General features: G+C 42.2%; 1 protein-coding gene across 4 annotated transcripts in view; it reads right to left on the bottom strand.

The window, feature by feature from the left end:
- Positions 1–22195, bottom strand: part of LOC126293317 (molybdenum cofactor sulfurase 3) — a 151285-nt gene that overhangs the window by 109153 nt on the left and 19937 nt on the right. For all 4 annotated transcript variants that reach the window (XM_049986465.1, XM_049986462.1, XM_049986463.1 and 1 more), the window contains exon 2: positions 12700–12856. In XM_049986465.1, coding sequence (XP_049842422.1) covers positions 12700–12836 — 137 coding nt within the window. In that variant the 5' untranslated portion in view covers positions 12837–12856. The remainder of the gene's footprint in view (positions 1–12699; positions 12857–22195) is intronic.

Raw genomic sequence — 22195 nt, 5'->3', positions numbered from 1 at the left:
TACATTCGACTCTAATTCTAGTATTTTCAATGAAACATTATCGGAATTAAAATGAACTTGTCATATTCACAAATAAACAACATATAAAAATGAGCAAAAACAGAAACTTTCAAATTTGATGGTAAAACATAATGCGTTATCGTGTAGCTTCATAACTAAGTTATTGATCTCTTCACTATGGTATGTCTTGGTCTGCTACATTACGAGTGACCACTGTCTCCCATACCAACCATTCTATGTGTATCACTCTGAGGTCCTAGGGTTGTGCTGGCATTATAATAAGACTATTGACTCCATTACAAGAGAACAAACATGTAAACCATGAAATAGAGTTCTTGTCTGAGTAGACATGGACAATGGATGTGGCTTATGGACACTCAGGCACTGCTCCATTTTCTACACCTCACACAGCAGTAGCTATCACAGTCATTTAGCGAGCTATGGATTGCTAAAGTAGGTCCTGTAGTGTGGCCTCCATATTCAGTTGACCCTAAAGCCTTAGATTTTTTTTCTACGGGAAAATTCATATGCAACAGTTTATTCCGCACTTGTTGACAGTGTACACATTACAGCTACATCCACATTGTGCATCTGACCAAAACCGAGCTCCACCAAGCGTGTTCAGACGAGTTCATTTCTATTTGAGAAGCATGTGTAACACTGATTAGTAACCATGTTGAGCATTTCCTGTAATGTCAACAGCCAGAGGCTATCAAAGGACAGAATGGTACACGTCTAAATGAGTACTTTTTTTCACATGTATGTTTATAGGACTTATTTTCTAGTTTCACCAGTGCCATCTTCTGTAAGAACGTAGAACACTTTTTCCTTAACCCTGCGAGGATATAGTAGGGTCAATTTGACTCCACTCATTTTGTTTTGTTGTCAGTTCTTTGTTGCGCAGTTGCACATTGTTGAAGGTCTCAGTAACTCTAATTATTGAACTCCCCTCCATAATGTGTGCATGCACTCAGATGGCTGTCATTTGGGAAAGGAAAAAAATGAGTGCAAATTGTGGGAGGGTATTTTTGACCTTTCCACAGCCACAAAGCAGGATTTCTGTGCCATTTTTCAATTTATCTTTTTTCATGAATGTTTTTTGGTGTTCATTAATGTTTTTTGGTGTTTTTAGTCGAAATGGATAATGAAGAATGGGAGGCTGAGGATATGCATCATCGGCTGATGGAATTATCAGACAGTGAGAATAAATTGATGACAGATGACAGTGAAAATAAAGATTGTGTACGTGAGTGCAATAGCAGTAGTGGGGCTGAGCAAGATGGAAGTGAATGCAGTGACAAAGAAGATAATACACGACCAAATGGGCTACAAACCTGCCCACAATGCTGCGTTACCAGAATTAGTCAAGCGATCAGAAAATCAGGTACGCAGTTCATTTTATTTTGGTGAAAATGGGTCCAAGTGGCACAAAAATCTACCTCAACAACAAGTTCAGACATGTTCTGAAAATATCCTGCCTGATGTGAGTTTGGTGGCAAGATTAGCAATGACAGAGCTTGAATGCTGGGGTCTGTTTTGCAGTGGAAATATGCTTAGTATTATCTTGAAATACACAAACTTGCAAACTGCAAAAATGAAAGCAGCTTGTGAAGTAGTTGCAAATTACTATTTTATGAAGGAAATGACCACGAGTGAGCTGAAGGCTTATATACGTTTGTTGTACATTGCTGAATTTTACCAATCTGGGAGGAAAAACATGGCTGACCTTCAGGCTTCAGATGGAACAGGCGTTTAAAAATCATAAAAGTGAGTTGTGTACATGGAAGAGATGGAGATTAATGGTAAGACAGACTTTGAAACCAGATACAAAACTGGAATACATTTTTAGGTGCAGACGTTGACTCTGACCATGATTTACTGGTTATGAACTGCAGATTAAAACTGAAGAAATTTCAGAAACTTAAAAATTTAAGCACATGGAACCTGGATAAATGGAAAGAACAATACGTTGTTGACAGTTTCGAAGAAAGCATTAGGCAACTACTAACTGAAATAGAGATAAGGAACACAATAGAAGATGAGTAGATAGACTTGAGAGATGAAAATGTGAAGACAGCAGGAGGTGAAACACACAAAATGACAAGGCCCAGCAGAAATTCTCATATAATGCATGTGATATTAAGTCCAAATGTTGAAAGGAGAAAATATAAAAATGTAAAGAATGAAACAGCAGAAGGGAACACAGACGTCCAAAAAATGAAATTGCTGGGAAGTGTAAATTGACAGAGCAGGAATGACTAGGCAAGAAATGCTAAGCTGTAAAAGTATGAATGACTAGGGAAAACTAAACAAACCTATGGAGAAAAGAGAAGTAACTATATGAATATCAACACCTTTTAGTCACCTCTTACGAAAGGCAGGAATACCTCAGGCCTATTCTAACCCCCGGACCCGCAGGGGGGGATATACGCATTATCCGGCAACTTCATTGAGGTGGTACCGCCATTGCCGGCCCCAAGCCCGGAGCCCCATCTTGCAAGTCATGGGGAAGGAGGAGGGGGAGGAGTAATAACCTCGTAAAAAAACCTGGGTCCATCTGGTTCCGGATGGTAGCACCCAGTTAGGGCCCCTACCTAGGGTTACAGGCGAAGCCCAGCCAATGGTCTCGAAGGCGGGCGGAAGAGCCACTGAAACATATCAGGTAGCAGCGGTACTCCATGTTAGGGGTGGCTACCAAAGGCATCTTTGTCCCCATGTCAGGGGCGGCCTAAACACATCTTCTGGGGCTAACAACTTCAGTTGTATAACTGGACGGACATGAGCCGTCCCATCAAAAAACTTTTTAGCTCATGGAACGGATCGCACTATGAAATCGAGATTCCTAGGGGGACAATCCCCCGTTGACCAAGGTCGACACAAGCAGGCATTCGGATTCTGGGGGACCTGCCAAAAAGTGCATAAGGGAAGAGTCAGAGCTCCCAAGAACCTCAAAGAAGATTAAAACTAAAAAGACTTTCAGAATTGGAACCATAAATATACAGACAATGATTAAGATTGGTAAACTTAAACAGATAATAGATGAGATGAAAGAGAGAAGCACTGGAATATTAGCGATGCAAGAAATAAGATACACTGACGAAGACACAGTGAAGTCAGAAGGCTTCATAATACTGAAGGGGAAACCAGGAGGTAAAGTGGGAAAGGCAAGACATGCACCTAGATGCTTTGGTACAGGGTTCATAGTAGACAAGAGATACGAGGATGGCATAACTGAAATGAAGAGCAGGCCAGAAAGAACATCAACACTGACTTTTCAAGCAGGGAACAAAAAGTATACAATAATAAATGAACATGCACCTACAAATGACAAGAACAGGAAAGACAAGAAAGTTGCTGATGGTTTCTGGGAAGAGATAGATGATACACTGAAAAACGTACCATATAGACATGTAAAGATACTAGTAGGAGATTATAATGCACAGATTGGAAGAGAGAAGCAACATAAAGGAGTAGTGGGCGAGTACCCTGAACACCAGCGGACAAACAAAAATGGAGAAAGGCTAATTGAACTGTGTCGAGAACACAAAATGAGACTGATGACAACACATTTCATGGCCAAACCGTGTAAGAAAAAGACATGGGCAAACCCATGCACCCGTCTCAGGGAATTCCAAATTGACCACATAGCAATCAGCTGGACAAATGTAGAGACATCATGAACACAAATGTCAGGAAGAACACAAGAATAGAATCGGATCACTATCTTACAGAAGTTAAGTATCTTTGGATTCCAAACAGGGACAGACTGCTACAGACGAATAGAAGAACAGTAAACAAAAAGGTAGACAGAAACAAATTAAGACACAATCAATCCAGATATGAGAAAGGAATTGAATCATTCAATGAATGGGACGACATGAAGCCAAATATGGCGAAACAGGCTGAACTGTGGGGAAAGGAAGAAAAGAAACTGAAGCACTGGTGGTGGAACAAGGAATGCGAGGAAGCGGTAGAGACTCGCAGGAAAGCCTCGAGAGACTGGAGCAGCAAGAAGGACCCGGAAAAATGGGAAGTTTTCTTAAGAGTAAGAAAGGAAGCAGCCCGAACAGTAAGATGGACCAGAAGACAGAAGATGAAGCAGGAACTGAACAAGATTGAGACCAACTTCAGGAAAAACAACAGCAGACACTTTTTTGGGAAATTCAAAATGAGTCTGGTTGGATACAAGGATAGAGAACTGTTTATAAGGGATAAGAAAGGGGAGCTGGCTGTCAGTGCAAAGGAGAACTGTCGGATTTTTGCAGAGCACTTTCATGACCTGCTGAACTGTGAACCACCTGAAGAAGAGCTGGAATTGGCGACTGACAAAGACGAGACAGAGCCACATCCTCCAACCAGGGATGAAGTCACACATGCCATAAGCGATCTGAAGAATAATAAGGCAACTGGAGAAGATGGTATAGCAGCCGAGATGATAAAGTGGGGAGGCAACAAAGCAACAGACAACATGACCAACATAATTCACCAGATTTTGAGAACAAAGAAGTTGCCAGAAGGATGGAAGACTGCAATTGTAGTACCAATACATAAGGAGGAGGACAAGAGAGATGCAAACAACTGCAGAGGAATATTGCTACTAGAGGTCGGATACGAGGGGCTGTCAAAACTATTGCTCAAGAGAGTAAAAGAACAGGTAGAAAGTACAGTTGGCGACTACCAAGTGAGATCCAGGAAGAGAAGAGGTTGTGTAGAACAGATATTTATCCTGAAGCAACTGATAGAACATAGGGCCTTAAAAAGCAATAACACAGTAATAACCTTCGTGGACTTCACAAAGGCATATGACTCCATCGACAGACACTCTTGTTAGGATCCTGAAGAACAGAGGACTTGATGGAACTACACAAGAGCTCATAAAAGAAATTCTGACAGACACAAAAGCAAGGGGTGAGATTCAGAGGAGCACTGTCAGAAGAATTTGAGATCAAGACTGGTGTTAAACAGGCAGATGAATTGTCACCATTGTTGTTCAGTATAGCACTGGACGAAGTGATCAGGCAGTGCAGAGCAATAAACGAGGAAATGGGAATACCAAAGACCCATGTGGGGGACAAAAAGAACAACAGGGCTCAAGTGGACTGCCTAGCCTTTGCAGATGACATAGCAATAGTAAGTGAGACAGAAGAAGACGCAAAGACGCAACTCGACAACTTAAGTAAGGTAGCGAGAAAGGTGGGACTGAGGATCGCCTATAACAAGACAAAGACATTAAACACCACTGCAACCTGGAAACAATGGAAGGCACTGTGCAAATTTAAATACCTGGGAGAATTTATAACAGGAAGGAACAGGAGCAAGGAGGGAATAACAGAGAATATAAAGAAGATGAGGTCAGCCTTCTGCATGACGAGAGAGGTATACAATAAAAAGAATATGAGATAAGCCACTACAAGGCAGCAGTGAGGAATGCAGTATTATATGCTGCTGAGATAATGAACTAGGAAAAAATGGGGCAGAGCAACTAGAAAAAGAAGAGAGGAAAATACTGAGAAAAATACTAGGTCCCAAAAGAGGTGGATGCGAAGACCTAGGGAAGAATTGTACCGGAACATGAGAACAATATCCGGGGAAATCAGACTCAAAAGGGCAAGGTTTGCTGGGCATGTAGATAGGATGAGTATGGACAGAATGACGAAGAGAGTGTGGGAAATAACAGGGAGGACAAGGGGAAAGACAGGAACCAAGTAGATTGTTGAGCTTCGGAAGGACTGGTTGGAATTTGGGAACGAGGTCGAAGGAAAGGAAAATTGGAGGAACAAATATACACCGACAAATATGCCGGAGATCAGTGACAGAGAAGAATACAGGAAAAGATTAGAATGTCACCAGTGGAGCTGCCAGGAGAAATGGAAACTGAAGATCTCGGAAGAAGAGTGGGAGAGGAGAAGAGAAAGAATGAAGTGGAAAATGCAGTCCACGAAGGGGCTACTCGTGGTCCTACAGAGGCTGTAACGCAAGAAGAAGAAGAAGAATATCAACACCTCAGGTGGTATGCCAGTACTAAGCAAAGGAGGGAAAGCTGAAAGGTGGGAGGAGTATATACACTCCTGGAAATTGAAATAAGAACACCGTGAATTCATTGTCCCAGTAAGGGGAAACTTTATTGACACATTCCTGGGGTCAGATACATCACATGATCACACTGACAGAACCACAGGCACATAGACACAGGCAACAGAGCATGCACAATGTCGGCACTAGTACAGTGTATATCCACCTTTCGCAGCAATGCAGGCTGCTATTCTCCCATGAAGACGATCGTAGAGATGCTGGATGTAGTCCTGTGGAACGGCTTGCCATGCCATTTCCACCTGGCGCCTCAGTTGGACCAGCGTTCGTGCTGGACGTGCAGACCGCGTGAGACGACGCTTCATCCAGTCCCAAACATGCTCACTGGGGGACAGATCCGGAGATCTTGCTGGCCAGGGTAGTTGACTTACACCTTCTAGAGCACGTTGGGTGGCACGGGATACATGCGGACGTGCATTGTCCTGTTGGAACAGCAAGTTCCCTTGCCAGTCTAGGAATGGTAGAACGATGGGTTCGATGACGGTTTGGATGTACCGTGCACTATTCAGTGTCCCCTCGACGATCACCAGAGGTGTACGGCCAGTGTAGGAGATCGCTCCCCACACCATGATGCCAGGTGTTGGCCCTGTGTGCCTCGGTCGTATGCAGTCCTGGTTGTGGCGCTCACCTGCACAGCGCCAAACACGCATACGACCATCATTGGCACCAAGGCAGAAGCGACTCTCATCGCTGAAGACGACACGTCTCCATTCGTCTCTCCATTCACGCCTGTCGCGACACCACTGGAGGCGGGCTGCACGATGTTGGGGCGTAAGCGGAAGAAGGCCTAATGGTGTGTGGGACCGTAGCCCAGCTTCATGGAGACAGTTGCGAATGGTCCTCGCCGATACCCCAGGAGCAACAGTGTCCCTAATTTACTGGGAAGTGGCGGTGCGGTCCCCTACGGCACTGCGTAGGATCCTACGGTCTTGGCGTGCATCCTTGCGTTGCTGTGGTCCGGTCCCAAGTCGACGGGCACGTACACCTTCCGCCGACCACTGGCGACAACATCAATGTACTGTGGAGACCTCACGCCCCACGTGTTGAGCAATTCGGCGATACGTCCACCCGGCCTCCCGCATGCCCACTATACGCCCTCGCTCAAAGTCCATCAACTGCACATACGGTTCACGTCCACACTGTCGTGGCATGCTACCAGTGTTAAAGACTGCGATGGAGCTCCGTATGCCACGGCAAACTAGCTGACACTGACGGCAGCGGTGCACAAATGCTGTGCAGCTAGCGCCATTCGACGACCAACACCGCGGTTCCTGGTGTGTCCGCTGTGCCGTGCGTGTGATCATTGCTTGTACAGCCCTCTCGCAGTGTCCGGAGCAAGTATGGTGGGACTGACACACGGGTGTCAATGTGTTCTTTTTTCCATTTCCAGGAGTGTAGAAAAATTATACAAAAGATACAAGGTCTCCCACATACAACCAGCACACCTCACATACCGTGTGATCATCTGTAGTCGAATTGCTTGTGAAGTGACAACACTGTCTCAAAAGTTGGCTACACTGTGTTTTATCAGACAGTTGAGTGTTGCTGTATGTTGATGTGACAGCTGCCATCAGGAGCACATACTGCTAAGTTGTTACAGAAATGGGAGTTTGCATTATATTGTGAAATGTGACATAAAGACAGCTACATCAAGGAACATAAATAAATAATTTCAAGTGAAGCATACCGGTAGGAAGCTCCCGACGACCAGCACTATTCAAGATCTGCACAAGAAATAGAGGACTGTAGGATCCATTCAGAATGTGCAGAGGAATAGGTACTGACAGAAAGGACCCCTGAAACTGTAGACAAAATTTGCATGGGCATTACGAGAAGTCCCTGCAAGTCAGTAAGGAGGTTACCATAGCAGGCTACTGTATCTCGTACACCGTGTTGTCATGTGCTAACTGAGGATCAGGAAAAAAAAGGAGGTTGTTCTTGTAACTGGCTATTAACATAAATTACTAACAGTTATTTGGACCCCTTGCTTGCTTCATGACAGATGCCTGGTTTCATTTGTCAGGTTATGTAAACTCCCAGAATAGCAGATACCAGTTGCAGGACATCCCATCCCACATAATCTGCACATGGACCTCCTCACTCAGAGAAGATAGGTGTTTGATACGCACTGTCCAGAATGTGTGTTATTCACCCCATATTTTTCAATTACACCTTAAACAGTGCGCAATATCTATGCACAATTAAGACATGTAGAGAAGCTGTATGCAATATTCTAAAAATATGGAACAGCCACTCTCACATACAATCAAAGTATAGCCCATATCACTGTGTCCCCTGAAGACAGGCTTGTCAGTATACACATCTGACCCCTGAGGTCCCTGAACTTAACACTGTGAGAGCTTTATTTACGTGGCACACTAAAAAGCAAAGTGTATGCTGACAATCCTCACACAGTAGATGATCTTAAATGGAATATTACTAGAGAAATTAACATCACACATTACAATGTGTTGCTCATATCATCATCACATGAAGTCAGCGATGACTGGATGCCCTTGGCCACCACTTCTGGCACCTCTTATAAACAGTAACTACATTTTTTTAACATTACTATTATCTATTCTTGTTTAGTTAGTTGATTGTTACTTGAATCTCTGGCATGAGACGTATCTGTTTTATGTGAATATTACCGAACTATCAGTTTAAAAAGTGATGGTTGCAAAATACAGACAAAAATTATTTAGAGAAGAATCAAAAAACTGGTCCCAGGGAAGATCAGTTCAAGTTTCAGAGAAATACAAAAACATGTGAACGCATACTGACACATAGCCTGAAGAGAGGCAAACCTACATTTATAGCATTTGTAAACTTAAAGAAATCTTTTGACAATGCTAAATGGAATAAACTTTTTGAAATTCTGAAGGTAGCAGGGGTAAAATACAAGAAGCAACAAGTTATTAACAACTTACACAGAAACCAGACTGCCTTGAAGAGCATGCTAGTTAGTCAGTCAGTCAGTCAGTCAGTCAGTTTGTTTGTTTCATATTCCATGAATCATTTCAATGATAAATCCTAAAGATGTGGAAAAACTCATTTTACATTCACATCAAAAATTAATTTGTAAATGTGGCTACATGAGTTAGTAATTCCCATCCACAACTGTTTACACATTACAGCAACAGAAATTATTACTGCAGGATAAAATGAGTTGTCAAGGAGAAACTACCTAGTTTGTTTTCAAATTTTACTCTGCTGTCTGTCAAACATTGTATCACTGGGTAAGTTATCAAAAATTGTAGCTGCAGCATTTGAACCCTCTCTGTGCTAAGGACAACATTAATGGGGAGTAATGAATACCATTTTTCTTCTGGTATTGTAATTATAGACATCATTGTACCTTTTCAACTGCAGTGGATCATTTACAACAAACTTCATGAGGGAATAAATATCAGAACACCAAATTCCTTAAACAAATGTCTACAAGATAATCATGGGGGAGCCCCACATATTCTTACAACACATTTTTGAGCAATGAAGACTTTCTTTCTTAAAGATGAGTTACCCCAGAACATTATTCCACATGACATTACTGAATGAAAATAGTCCCTTCTCAAGATTTGCAATGATTCTAAGTGCAAATGTTCTAAGAGTTCTACAAGTTCCAAAAGGTTTTTTAGTTTAAATTCTCATCAATATGAACACCTAAAAATTTCAAAGTTTCCACCCTATTTAATATTTTCTCAGCATTTGTTGCACTTATCACTGGTGTAGTACATTTACATGTACAGAACTGAACATGTTGTGTTTTTTTAAAATTGAGGGTAAAAGTATTCGCAGAAAACCAGTCAATGAAACTTTTAAGAGTTTGTTTACCATTTCTTGTTTCTGTATGTATGCTACAATACCAGTGTCATCGGCAAAAAGAATTAATTATGCTTATTGTACATTAGATGGAAGATGGTTTACATGTATAAGCAACGATAGTGGGGCCCGAGACTGAGACTTGGGGAACCCATTTGTGATTTCTCCCCAGTCAGAATGATGTCTCCAGACTATATTGCTTTAATTATTAAGTACAACTTTCTGCATTCTTTTTGTTAGATATTACATTATCCATTGGTTGGCTATACTATCAATCCCATAAAACTTCAACGTATCTAGGAGAATACTGTGATTTCCACAGTTAAATGCCTTAGTTAGATCACAGAAATACCATTCAACACTATATTACTATTTATTGCTTGTAAAATTTGTGAGTGAACATGTAAATTGCATTCTCAGTAGAGCAATTCATCTGAAATCCAATCTGTTATTTGCTGAGGATATTATTCTTGCTAAGGTGAGATACTATTTTAGAATACGTCACCTTCTCAAAAAATTTGAAAAATGATATCGGCAGTGAAACAAGTCAGTAGTTAACGACATCTCTCCTATCATTTCTCTTAAAGAGGTGTTTGACAACGGCATATTTCAGTCTTTCTTGAAAAATGCCTTCTGTTAGTGCTGCATTACATATTTCGGACAAGACAGGGCTTATCATATGGGAACAATCTGAAGCAGTCTATTGGAAAAACTATCAAAATGAATTTTGGGTTGTCCAATCTCTTGTTTCAGTACACTCCATATAGCCTTAAGTCTGTTGCCAAACTTGCTGATGTCTGATATTATGTGCATGTTTCAAGATTCTTTCATAACATTTCCTAGTAGTTTTGAGTAGTTTTGTAGTGTGCAACTACCGCAGGATCTCTACTTGCTCTTGCCAACAGATACACTTCCGTTTTCCTTTCACAAGATACTTTAATCCCTCTGCTGATCCATGGCTTTTTTACATCACTGTTCAATGTCCTTTCACATCAGCTTATGTGAAAAGCCGTTCTCAAATAATGATATGAAGTTATCATGGAATAGATTAAATTTTATGTTAGTATTTTATTCATTGCAAAAGCCATCCTGGGCCATTTCAGGTAAACTGTTCTTAAAAGCATTTGTGTTGGAGTGACTAATTATTCCAACTGATTGCAAATGAGGAGTATTCATACTGCAAGGCACTATCTTATTTATCCTAACTGAGCTCCATGATCAGAAAGTATTTGTTACTGGGTAAACAGTTATTTTCTTGCGTTGAGTTTCACCAAAGAAAACATTATCATTCAAGATCCTTTACCCACCTGTGTTGGAAAGTTAATTTCTGAGATCAAACTGCAGGACTCAAATAAGGTTTTCCTGTTTAAATCCTTTAGAACATTTACACTGACTTCATCACAGACTATTAACTGCTTGCTGCTTTACAACAGATAAGTGAAGTAGTAGTTGAGAAGAAAAAAGAGACATGACTTTAGCCTCTCTCTAATGTTATTCAATCTGTACATCAGCAGGCAAAAGAGGAATCCAATGCATTTGTACAGCAAAATAAGTGACGAAGGCCTTCGGTATCTAGTGCCTCATAATCGAGCCACACAACCAGGTGCTCTCAGCTGCCGCCCTGTTAAGACGCCTGAAATTCAACTGCAGCCCATCCGGCCTGTGACAGGTGCTACTGTGTCTGCAGACACCACATCTGTCAGATACGGCACTGTTATGCCAGCACTAGTTTTCCTCCAGCAGCATTGTACTAGACAATTTCCTAGTACACCTCTGCTAGACGGCCTTTACAGAACATCGCATAGCAGCCAATGCAAATTCTCATCCCGACAGTGGCGTCTTGACTCACCAGCACGAGTGCAGCCGACCTACTTGACAGAGTGCAGCACTCACCAGGGGATCTGCACGCAGTGCCAGTATCTCCGTACACGGACTCATCCCACGGCAGTGTTACTTGAGCTGAAACCTTCACAACTGTAACTGTGTCAGTGACAGACCTTCAGTGTATTGGGACAATCTTTTCATCACCTTCACTTGAAAGTGGTTTTCTGTTGTTACCCAGCACCAACCGTTGATGTGAACTGTCTGTGTCAGAAATAAAGTTCTATTTTTCTAGGGTACCTGAGCATGTTTCTCTTCTCATGTGTGTATCACCTATGATGGGATACTATGTGGCTGAAGTAAAGAGAATGTGAAATGCAGACTGGGAGTAGCGAGAAAATAATTTTTCATGAAAGGGAAATTTGTTAATATTGAAAAATTGTAAGGGAATCTTTTTTGACGGCATTTGCATGGAGTATAGCCTTGCGTGAAAGTGAAATGTGGACAATAAGCAGTTCAGAAAACAAGAGAATATACGTTTTTGAAATGTGGTGTAACGGATGAATGCTGAAAATTAGGTGGGAAGATTGATAAATTAATGGTGAGGTACTGAATTAAATTAAGGAAAACAGAAGTCTGTAGCACAATTTGACTAAAGTAAGGGATCGATTGATACGAAACATCTTGAGGCATCAAGGAATTGTCAGCTTGGTAAAGGAAGGAAGTGTAAGGACTAAAAATTGCAGAGGGGGACCATGGCCTGGATAGATTAAGCAGGTCCAAATTGAGGTAGATTGCAATAGTTATGTGAAGGTGAAGACGTTAGCATGGACAATCACATTAAACCAGTATTTAGACTGAAGATGACAACAATAGTTGTATTCTGTTGCTCTGCCAAAAAAATCAGATCATTATCTTATCACAGCTACCAAAACTAAATTGTGACATACAATGTTTTGTACTTACCTGAATCGTACTTGATCCACAACATCTGTACAATAGCGGCTGCATGTACTTAAAGAATGAGGATTCCCATACACGTTAGACAAAAGATCCTCTTGCACAGCTTTAATTTGACTCTCTGAGTATAGTGTCGCTCCCATATGGTCCAAGTAGCAAACATCTGCAATTTTCAAAACAATGTCATTGGAAACAAAGTATTTTTTTTTAAGTTTATCCACAAATTAATTATTATGAAGATGATTTTGCTGTGCAAAAGTCTATTCTTTGCTGTTTTCATACCTGATGCATGACAAAGGATTTCGGGTAGCTCAAAAAGAAATAATGGTCGAACTGGTGACATGTTAACCCAACTCTAGTGTGATTGAGATCAATATAGTCACAGATATCATTAGTTTTATTTGGCAATGGAAGTTCTGCTGGAAAATAAATAATTTAAGAGTAAAAATAACAACTCGCCAACAAAACCATATGTAGTTCCAAGGCTTGTTTACATGCATTTGTTGACTTAAAGCTTCTACTATTAGGTGAGTCCTTTGTTACTCTTACTCTTAAATAAATTTTGTTTGATTGAATATGATACTGGAAAGCTCTGGATGGAATACTAATAATGCAGAGAACTTAAAGAAACACTAAACATATAACAGGTACAGGGGCAGCTGACAGGTTTACAGCTCAGGTTTTGAGCAATGTTCTTCTTCAGATGTAATTAAAACAAAACAGACACACATAAACACAGCTACACCATTAGCTCTGAACAGAGCCACTGTCTGAAAGCTCAGCTGCTTATCAGTCTAGTTTATATGCTGGTTGGCTCCTCCATGCCCCAGCTTTTGTTTGGTGTGTTACTTGATTCATGGACTACTATATATGCACAACAGTTCATTATGATGTATCAACTTGTTACATAATACATGAGAGACATATTACAGGTGTTTCTATGGCTGCCTTCTGACCATTAGGATGTTTCTGCATCTACATCTAGTCATACTCTGCAAAGTGCATGGCAAAGAGTATGTCCCATTGTACCAGTTATTAGGGCTGCTTCCCATTCCATTCATGTATGGAGGGGGGGGGGGGGGGGGGGGGGGGGGGGAAGAATGAATGTCTGAATGCATCTGTGTGTGCTATAATTATTCTAATCTTGTCCTCACAATCCCTATGTGAGTAATATGTGTGAGTAATATGTGGCTGCAGTATACTTCTACAGTCATCATTTGAAGCCAGTTCTTGAAACTTTGTTAGTAGATCGACTTGGGAAAGTTTAGCTCTGTCTTCAAGAACCTGGCTGTTCAGTTTCTTCAGCATCACTGTAACAATCTCTCTGGGGGTCAAACCAACCTGTGACTATTAACGCTACTCTCCTCTGTATACATTCGGTATCCTTTGGTAATCCTACTTGGTTCACGTACACCTGAGCAACATTCTAGCATGTTAGTCATTTGTAAGCAATCTCCTTTGTAGACTTACTGTGCTTCCCTAGCATTCTACTAGGAATCCAAGGTCTACCAACTGCTTTACACGCAACTGATCCTAAATGTTCATACCGTTTCATAACCCTAAAAAGTGTTACCCCAGGTATTTGTATGACATGGTTAATTTCAATGGTGACTCATTGATATTATAGTCATAGGACACAACTTTTTTTTTTTTCATTTTGTAAAGCGCACAATTTTATGTTCCTGAACATTTAAAGCAAGTTGTCAATCTTTGCACCACTTTTAAATCTTATCAAGATCTGACTGAATATTTATGCAGCTTCCTTCAGACAGCACTTCATTGTAAATAAAGCATCATCTGCCGAAAGTCTGAGGTTACTATTAATATTGTCTGCAAGATCATTAATTTATAACATGATCAGTAAGGGCCCCAACACATTTCCTTGCAGCACAACCAAAGTTACTTGTACATCTGGCAATGACTCTCCATCCTAGTTAACATACTGTATCCTCCCTACCAAAAGATCCTTAAATCCAGGTCATAAATTTTGCCTGATACCCTGTACGACTGAACTTTTGACAATAAACAGAGCTGTGATACTGAGTCAAATGCTTTTCAGAAATCAACAAATACTGCATCTACCTGACTGCCTCAATCCAAAGCTTTCAACATGTCATGTGAGAAAACTGCAAGTTGGGTTTCACATGTTAAATGGGGGCAGGAAGTACATAGTATGATGTCACGTCATGTTAGTGTTTCTTCCTGTTCCAATTGTAAATCCTATGGCACCTGAGAAGAATGACTACTTAAGTGTATCTGAGTTTGCCGTAAACAGTCAAACCTTGTCTTCACAGTGCCTTTGAGAGCAATATGCAAGTGGCTGAAGAACATATGTAGATTTTTCGATTAATATGGTAGACAGGTAGGTAGATTAAAGTTCAGTGTCCTTTCAACCGTGAAGTCATTAGAGATGGAGCACAAGTTCAGAATAGTAAGTGATATGGGGGAGGAAATCAGCCATGCTCTCTTCAATGGAACTGGCCTGGTATTTGCCTGGAGCAAAATCATGGAAAACTTAATTCAGGATAGCCAGCTGGGGATGTGAACCATTGTCCTCCCGAATGCCAGCCTAGTTGCTGACCACTACACCTCCAATATTGATTTGACAAATTTTGATAGCAGGAACAAAGTTTAGAGCTGGGGAGAAAAGGTTTCCTGAAAAGAATAGCATGAGTTCATGTGTTGTGACAAATTCAGTTTAGCCAGGAGATCTTCAAGATTATCTGGCTGCTTCTGCTTCTTGTCTCTAGATACTTGCCTCACAGCAACTGTTCTTAAGCACCATCCAGAGGACACATGAGACAGATTATTGATAACTTTGAACTTCTAGAACTGAACAATATACTCCCCGTCCAGCAAATGAGATTTACGATCAAAGAATCCACTCTTATCACAGCCAGGATTCTTACTGAAAATGACTTCACCATCGGTGAATGGAAATGCTGTTGGCAACAAAAATGTCCTGCACAATACCTGAAACTGCCCTGCATCCAGTCGATGCCCCTGGACTTGACCAGGCTCAGGCTATCTGAATGACCCTGAATCACATCCAAACAGGCCATGGAAGATGTGCAGAAACAAGTGAGGCAAATCAAGATCACCACTCTGTGACAATAAATAGTTGCTCTTATTGTATCAACATGTCCTGCATGTGACTACAAAAGTCCAAAGTGTAATAAACTATATATGAAATGCTTTGTATTAACCTGCAAATATTGTCATTTGTGTTATAACAAGCTGTACAGCTGTGCTGAAATCCTGATATTAGTAGTTTAGTAATGTTTGATTATAACTATTCTTGTGATCTGAGAAGCCTTAATATATGCCACACCATAAATAAATAAATAACTACTGCACCACCTCGCTCAGTTTCATTAATACTGGGTCTTGAAATTTTGCATCTGTTGTTGTGAATTTCAGTCCAAAGACTAGTTTGATGCAGCTCTCCACACTACTCTATCATGTGCAAGGCTCTTCATCTTCAAGTAACTACTGCAGCCTGCATCCTTCTGACTTTGCTTACTATATTCATTTCTTAGACTCCCCTTGTTACATTTACCCCCCCCCCCCCCCTTACACACACACACACACACACACACACACACACACACACACACACACACACACACTCTCTCTCTCTCTCTCTCTCTCTCTCTCTCTCTCTCTCTCTCTCTCTCTCCCTCCCCCCTCCATCACTACATTGGTGATCCATTGATGCCTCAGTATCTGCCCTATCAAACAATTCCTTCTTATAGTCAGGATGTCACAAATTTATTTTCTCTCCAATTCTATTCAGTACCTACTCATTATTTACATGATCTACTCATCTAATCTTCAGCATTCTTCTGTAGCACCACATTTCAGAAGCTTCTGTTCTCTTCTTGTCTAAAAAGCTTATCGACCATGAATCACTTTCCTATATGACTACACTCCACACAAATACCTTCAGAAAAGACTTCCTAACACTTAAATCTATACTGATGTTGACAAATTTCTTTTCTTCAGAAATGTTTTTCTCACCAATGCCATTCTATGTTTTATATCCTCTCTACTTTGGCCTTCATCAGTTAATTTTGCTGCCCAAATAACAAAATTGATTACTACTGTAAGTGTCTTGTATTATAATGTAATTCATTCGGGATCACCTGGTTTAATTCAACTACATTCAATTGCCCTTGTTTGTCTTTTGTTAATGTTCATCTTATATCCTCCTTTCAAGACATTGTCATTCCGTTCAAATGCTATTCGAAGTCCTTTGCTATCTCTGACAGAATTATAATGTCATCGGCAAACCTCAATGTTTTTATTACTTCTCCCTGAACTTTAATTCCTACCCCAAATTTTTATTTGGTTTCCTTTACTACCTGCTCAGTGTACAGGTTAAATAACGTCGGGAATAGGCTGTAGCCCTGTCCACTGTCTTCTCAACCCCTCCTTTACTTTCGCACCCCACTACTCTTGTAACTGCAGTCTGCTGTAAATAGCCTTTCGTCTAAGTATTTTACCCCTGAATGAGATTTTCACTCTGCAGCGGAGTGTGTGCTGATATGAAAACACAGGAGAGCTTCTGTACACTTTGGAAGGTAGGAGACGAGATACTGGCAGAAGTAAAGCTGTGAGTACCAGGCATGAGTCGTACTTCAGTAGCTTAGATGGTAGAGCACTTGCTCGCGAAAGGCAAAGGTCCCGAGTTCAAGTCTCAGTCGGGCACACGGTTTTAATCTGCCAGGAAGTTATTTTACTCATGCCACCTTCAGAATTTCAAAGAGAGTATTCCACTCAACATTGTCAAAAGTTTTCTGTAAGTCTACAAATATTATAAAATTATATTTTCCCTTCCTTAATCTATCTTTTAAGGTACATTTACTAACAAAGAGATAGAGGGGCTGGCCAGTACTTACCTCAGCTCAGTACAGCCGATAGAAACACAAAAAATAACCGAAAATTTAAGTTCCTAGCTTTCGGAATAAATGTTCCTTCATCAGGGAGGAGAGAGGGGAAAGAAAGAGAAGAAGGGAAAGTGGATTTAGTTATTCACAACCCAGGTTATGAAGCAACAGGGAAAGGACAACAGGGAGGGTAGCAAGGATGGAGGAATGGTTGTCAGAGGGAAGCCAAAGATATTCTACTGTAGGTACTGTGCCAGCTTCAAACCAAAGAGGATGCATACAGAAGTAAAGAGGTGTATAGTATAAAGATGTATGATGAAAAGATGCATGAATGGCTAAAGAGGAAAGGGAAAGAGGAGAAGACTGAAAAGTAAATGGGAGTGAGGTTGTTTAACGTAGGTTCAGTCCAGGGGGATGGCGGGATGAAAGGATGTGCTGGAGTGGAAGTTCCCATCTCCTTAGTTCAGAGGGACTGGTGTTGGGTGGGAGAAGCCAAATGGCACATACGGTGTAGCAGGTTCCTAGGTCCCTAGAATTATGCTGGAGGGCATGCTCCGCTACTGGGTATTGGACATCTCCTAGGCGGACAGTTCGTCTGTGTCCGTTCATGCGCTCAGCCAGTTTAGTTGTTGTCATACCAATGTAAAAGGCTGTGCAGTGCAGGCATGTCAACTGATAAATGACACGTGTAGTTTCACACGTGGCCCTGCCTTGAATTGTGTATGTTTTACCAGTAGTGGGGCTGGAGTAGGTGGTTGTGGGGGGATGCATGGGGCAGGTTTTGCAGCGGGGTCGGTTACAGGGGTAGGAACCGCTGGGTAGAGAAGGTAGTCTGGGAATATTGTAGGGTTTAACAAGCATGTTACGGAGGTTAGGGGGACGACGAAAGGCAACTCTGGGTGGTGTGGGGAGAATTTTGTCAAGGGATGATCTCATTTCAGGGGTTGACTTCAGAAAGTCATATCCCTGGCGGAGTAATTTATTGATGTATTTGAGGCCAGGATAATATTGGGTGACAAGGGGGATGCTTCTGTGTGGTCTGAGGGTAGGAATATTGTTGTTGGACGGGGAGGAATGTATTGCTCGGGAGATCTGTGTGTGGACAAGGTCTGCAGGATAGTTGCGGGAGAGGAAAGCACTGGTCAGGTTATTGGTGTAATTGTTGAGGGATTCGTCACTGGAGCAGATACGTTTGCCACGAATACCTAGGCTGTAGGGAAGGGAGCGTTTGATGTGGAATGGATGGCAGCTATCAAAGTGAAGGTACTGTTGTTTGTTGGTGGGTTTGATATGGACAGAGGTGTGGATGTGAGCTTCAACAAGATGAAGGTCAACATCCAGGAAGGTGGCTTAGGTTTTGGAGAAGGACCAGGTGAAATTCAGATTCGAAAAGGAGTTGAGGTTATGGAGGAAATTAAGGAGTGTTTCTTCACCATGAGTCCAGACCACAAAGAAGTCATCTATAAACCTGTACCAGGCCAGGGGAAGCAGCTGTTGGGTCTTCAGGAAAGCCTCCTCCATGCGGCCCATGAAGAGGTCGGCAGAGGACGGAGGCATCCTGGTTCCCATGGCAGTTCCCCTGATTTGTTTGTAGGTCTGGCCTTCAAAAGTGAAGTAATTATGGGTGAGGATGAAGTTGGTAAGTGTGATAAGGAACGAGGTTTTTGGAAGATCTTCAGGTGGGCGTTGGGAGAGGTAGTGCTCAAGGGCAGAGAAACCATGGGTGTGTGGGATGTTTGTGTAAAGGAATGTAGTATCTATGGTGACAAGAAAGGTTTCAGGTGGGAGAGGAGTGGGAATGGATTTGAGGCGTTCTAGGAAGTGGTTTGTGTCCTTGATGTAGGATGGGAGTCTGAGGGTGATACGTCGGAGGTGTTGGTCTACCAGAGCTGAGATACGTTCTGTTGGGGCTTTGAAGCCTGCTACAATGGGACGGCCAGGATGGTTCTCTTTGTGGATTTTGTGTAATAGGTAGAAGGTAGGGGTACGTGGCTCAGGTGGAGTGAATAAGTCTATGGAAGCCGTTGGTGAGGCCTTGTGAGGGACCTTGGATTTTTAGGATTTTCTGCAGCTCAGTCTGGATGGAGGGAATGGGATCCTGGGTAACAGATTTGTAGGTTGAGGTGTCGGAGAGTTGACACAGTCCTTCTGCCACATACTCCACACGGTCAAGTACCACAGTTGTGGAGCCTTTATCCGCCGGAAGGATTACAATAGAGCGGTCTGTTTTCATCTGCTTAATCGCACGGGATTCAGCTGGGGTGATGTTGGGGGTTGTCGGGATGTTCTTCAAGAAGGACTGGGAGGCAACAATGGATGTGAGGAATTCCTGAAATGTCTGTAAGGGATGGTTTTGGGGGAGGGGAGGAGGATCCCTTTGAGAAGGCGGTTGGAACTGTTCTAGGCAAGGTTCAACACTGGGTCTAGTATTTGGGGGCTGTGTTTGGGTAGTGAAGTGATATTTCCAGTTGAGGTTCCGGGTGAACGAGAGGAGATCTTTAACCAGGGCAGTGTGGTTGAATTTAGGTGTGGGGCTAAAGGTTAAACCTTTTGATAGAACAGATGTCTCTGGAGGAGAGAGGGATCTGGATGAGAGGTTTAGAACTGAATTGGGGTTGTTGATATGTGGCATGTGACTGTGGTTATAGTTGAGATTTGCTAGCATTTGAAGTAAATCATTTCTTGAGCTAGAGTACAAAAACACACACACATCCAACTAGGGTCCTACATAATGCTGGGCACACAATGACTGGCCAACCAAATGTTTTTTTGTTCTGTTGTTTTTTTTTTAGTCACATGAAATTAGTCTTTGCAGCCATGTCAACTACACGAATGTTTTCACTCATTCACTGGGTTTGTCTCATTTCACTCAATGCGAGACAATTAACTGAAACAAGTCTCCATCGGCTGCAGCTATTATACAAATGTTTTCAATAGTCTCTGGGTTTGAGACTAACGTACGTTTTCACCTTTTTCTGTGGGGTCATTGTCACTGTAGCCTCCTACAGTGGCTACCAGGGCCAGGGCCAGGGCCGCAGCCGCACGAGGTGGTGACTCGGTAGCCAGCGCAAGCAGTCCACTGTCGGAACCTGCGCTGGTGGTGACTGGGCACCATGCCACCTCCTCGTGCCAGTTGCAACCCTGGCCCTGGCAACTAGGACGCCGTTGTGGAGCGTGCACGACATGGGCGCTATCTCAAATTTTAATATCATTTCGGACATTGTGACTTTTCAGTAAAACATAATGCAAACAGTCGGAAAAATGTGTCGACGTTTCTTTCCTCTTCACGTACCCCTAAGAGAACGTCTACACTTGCTCAGTATTGTACTCACAATGAAGATTTATTAGTTATGTGTTAATTGCAACTAGAACAATTTAATGCCTAGTAGTGTATTTATCAGTTTTAAATGCTGAGAAAAAGAATGACTCTTTCAGTAAATAATGAAACGACTGTGTTTATTGCTTGTCTTCATGTACAACTGAGGGTATGTGCACCCCCGTTTGTATTGTAAACCTTTGATTTACTTCACCTGATGAAAGTGTTACAGACTGGTTTCACTCGGAAGAATAAGTGGATAAGTCGGTCAATTAAACCACTAAGCAATGCTTTCAATTGAATGACCAAATGAATGCAAGCTTCAATAGACAGAAAAAACTAAAGCGTTTTCACTTGAAAAGAAAAGAATAAACGACTTAGTCAGTAGCATGCAAAATGCCACTGGGCAGTGTGACTGTTTTCATTTGGTTGCTCCCTGAGACCGGTTTCACATGAAAGAAATGAATGAATAAAAATCCCACTGATATCTAAAACTACAATCCACTCCATCCAAGGCCACAAGTGACCCATCAGAACCATCCGACCGCCGTGTCATCCTCACAGGAGGATGCAGACAGGAGGGCGTGTGGTAAGCAGATAGCTCTCCCAGCTGTTATGATGGTATTCTTGACTGAAGCCGCTACTATTCGGTCGAATAGCTCCTCAATTGGCATCACGGGGCTGAGTACACCCCGAAAAATGGCAATGGTGCATGGCGGCCTGGATGGTCACCCATCCAAGTGCCGACCACGCCCAACAGCGCTTAACTTCGGCAATCTCACGGGAACCAGTGTATCCACTGCGGCAAAACCACCGCCTTAAACTACAACCCACAGATTTAATTGTTTTCATTTGGCCATTCTCATCACTTGGATGGGAAGAGCGGGAGAGAGGCAGATGGCAGGAAGAATGTTTGAAGGTGGCTGGCTAGCAGCTCACAGGGAGGCAACCAGTGTGCTGGCTGGGAATGTGGTAGGGGTGCAAGGTGCAGAGGCTAACCGTGTGATGCACAGCTGCCACTGCCAGTGGGGAGCAGAATGTGATAGTAACATGGGGATATGAAATGAAACAGACTGCATAGGAGGTTGAAGATATCGCTGTGGTCTTCCCAGACAGGCACTACTCCCAAACCTAGTCTGCAAACAGGTTTTCTGTGCCGTATTCTTGCACACACCCCAAATCCTCCCACCATCACCAAGAATCAATCTACAAAGGAGCACCACCTCATCACTCAATATTGCCGTGGACTGGAAGAACTGAACTATATTCTTTATCAGGGCTTTGATTATCTTACCAG

The sequence above is a fragment of the Schistocerca gregaria genome, chromosome 10, assembly GCF_023897955.1.
Source record: "Schistocerca gregaria isolate iqSchGreg1 chromosome 10, iqSchGreg1.2, whole genome shotgun sequence".
In the NCBI taxonomy this organism is placed as follows: domain Eukaryota; kingdom Metazoa; phylum Arthropoda; class Insecta; order Orthoptera; family Acrididae; genus Schistocerca; species Schistocerca gregaria.
Note: the sequence above shows the minus strand (reverse complement) of the source record. Positions and strands in the feature narration are given on the sequence as shown.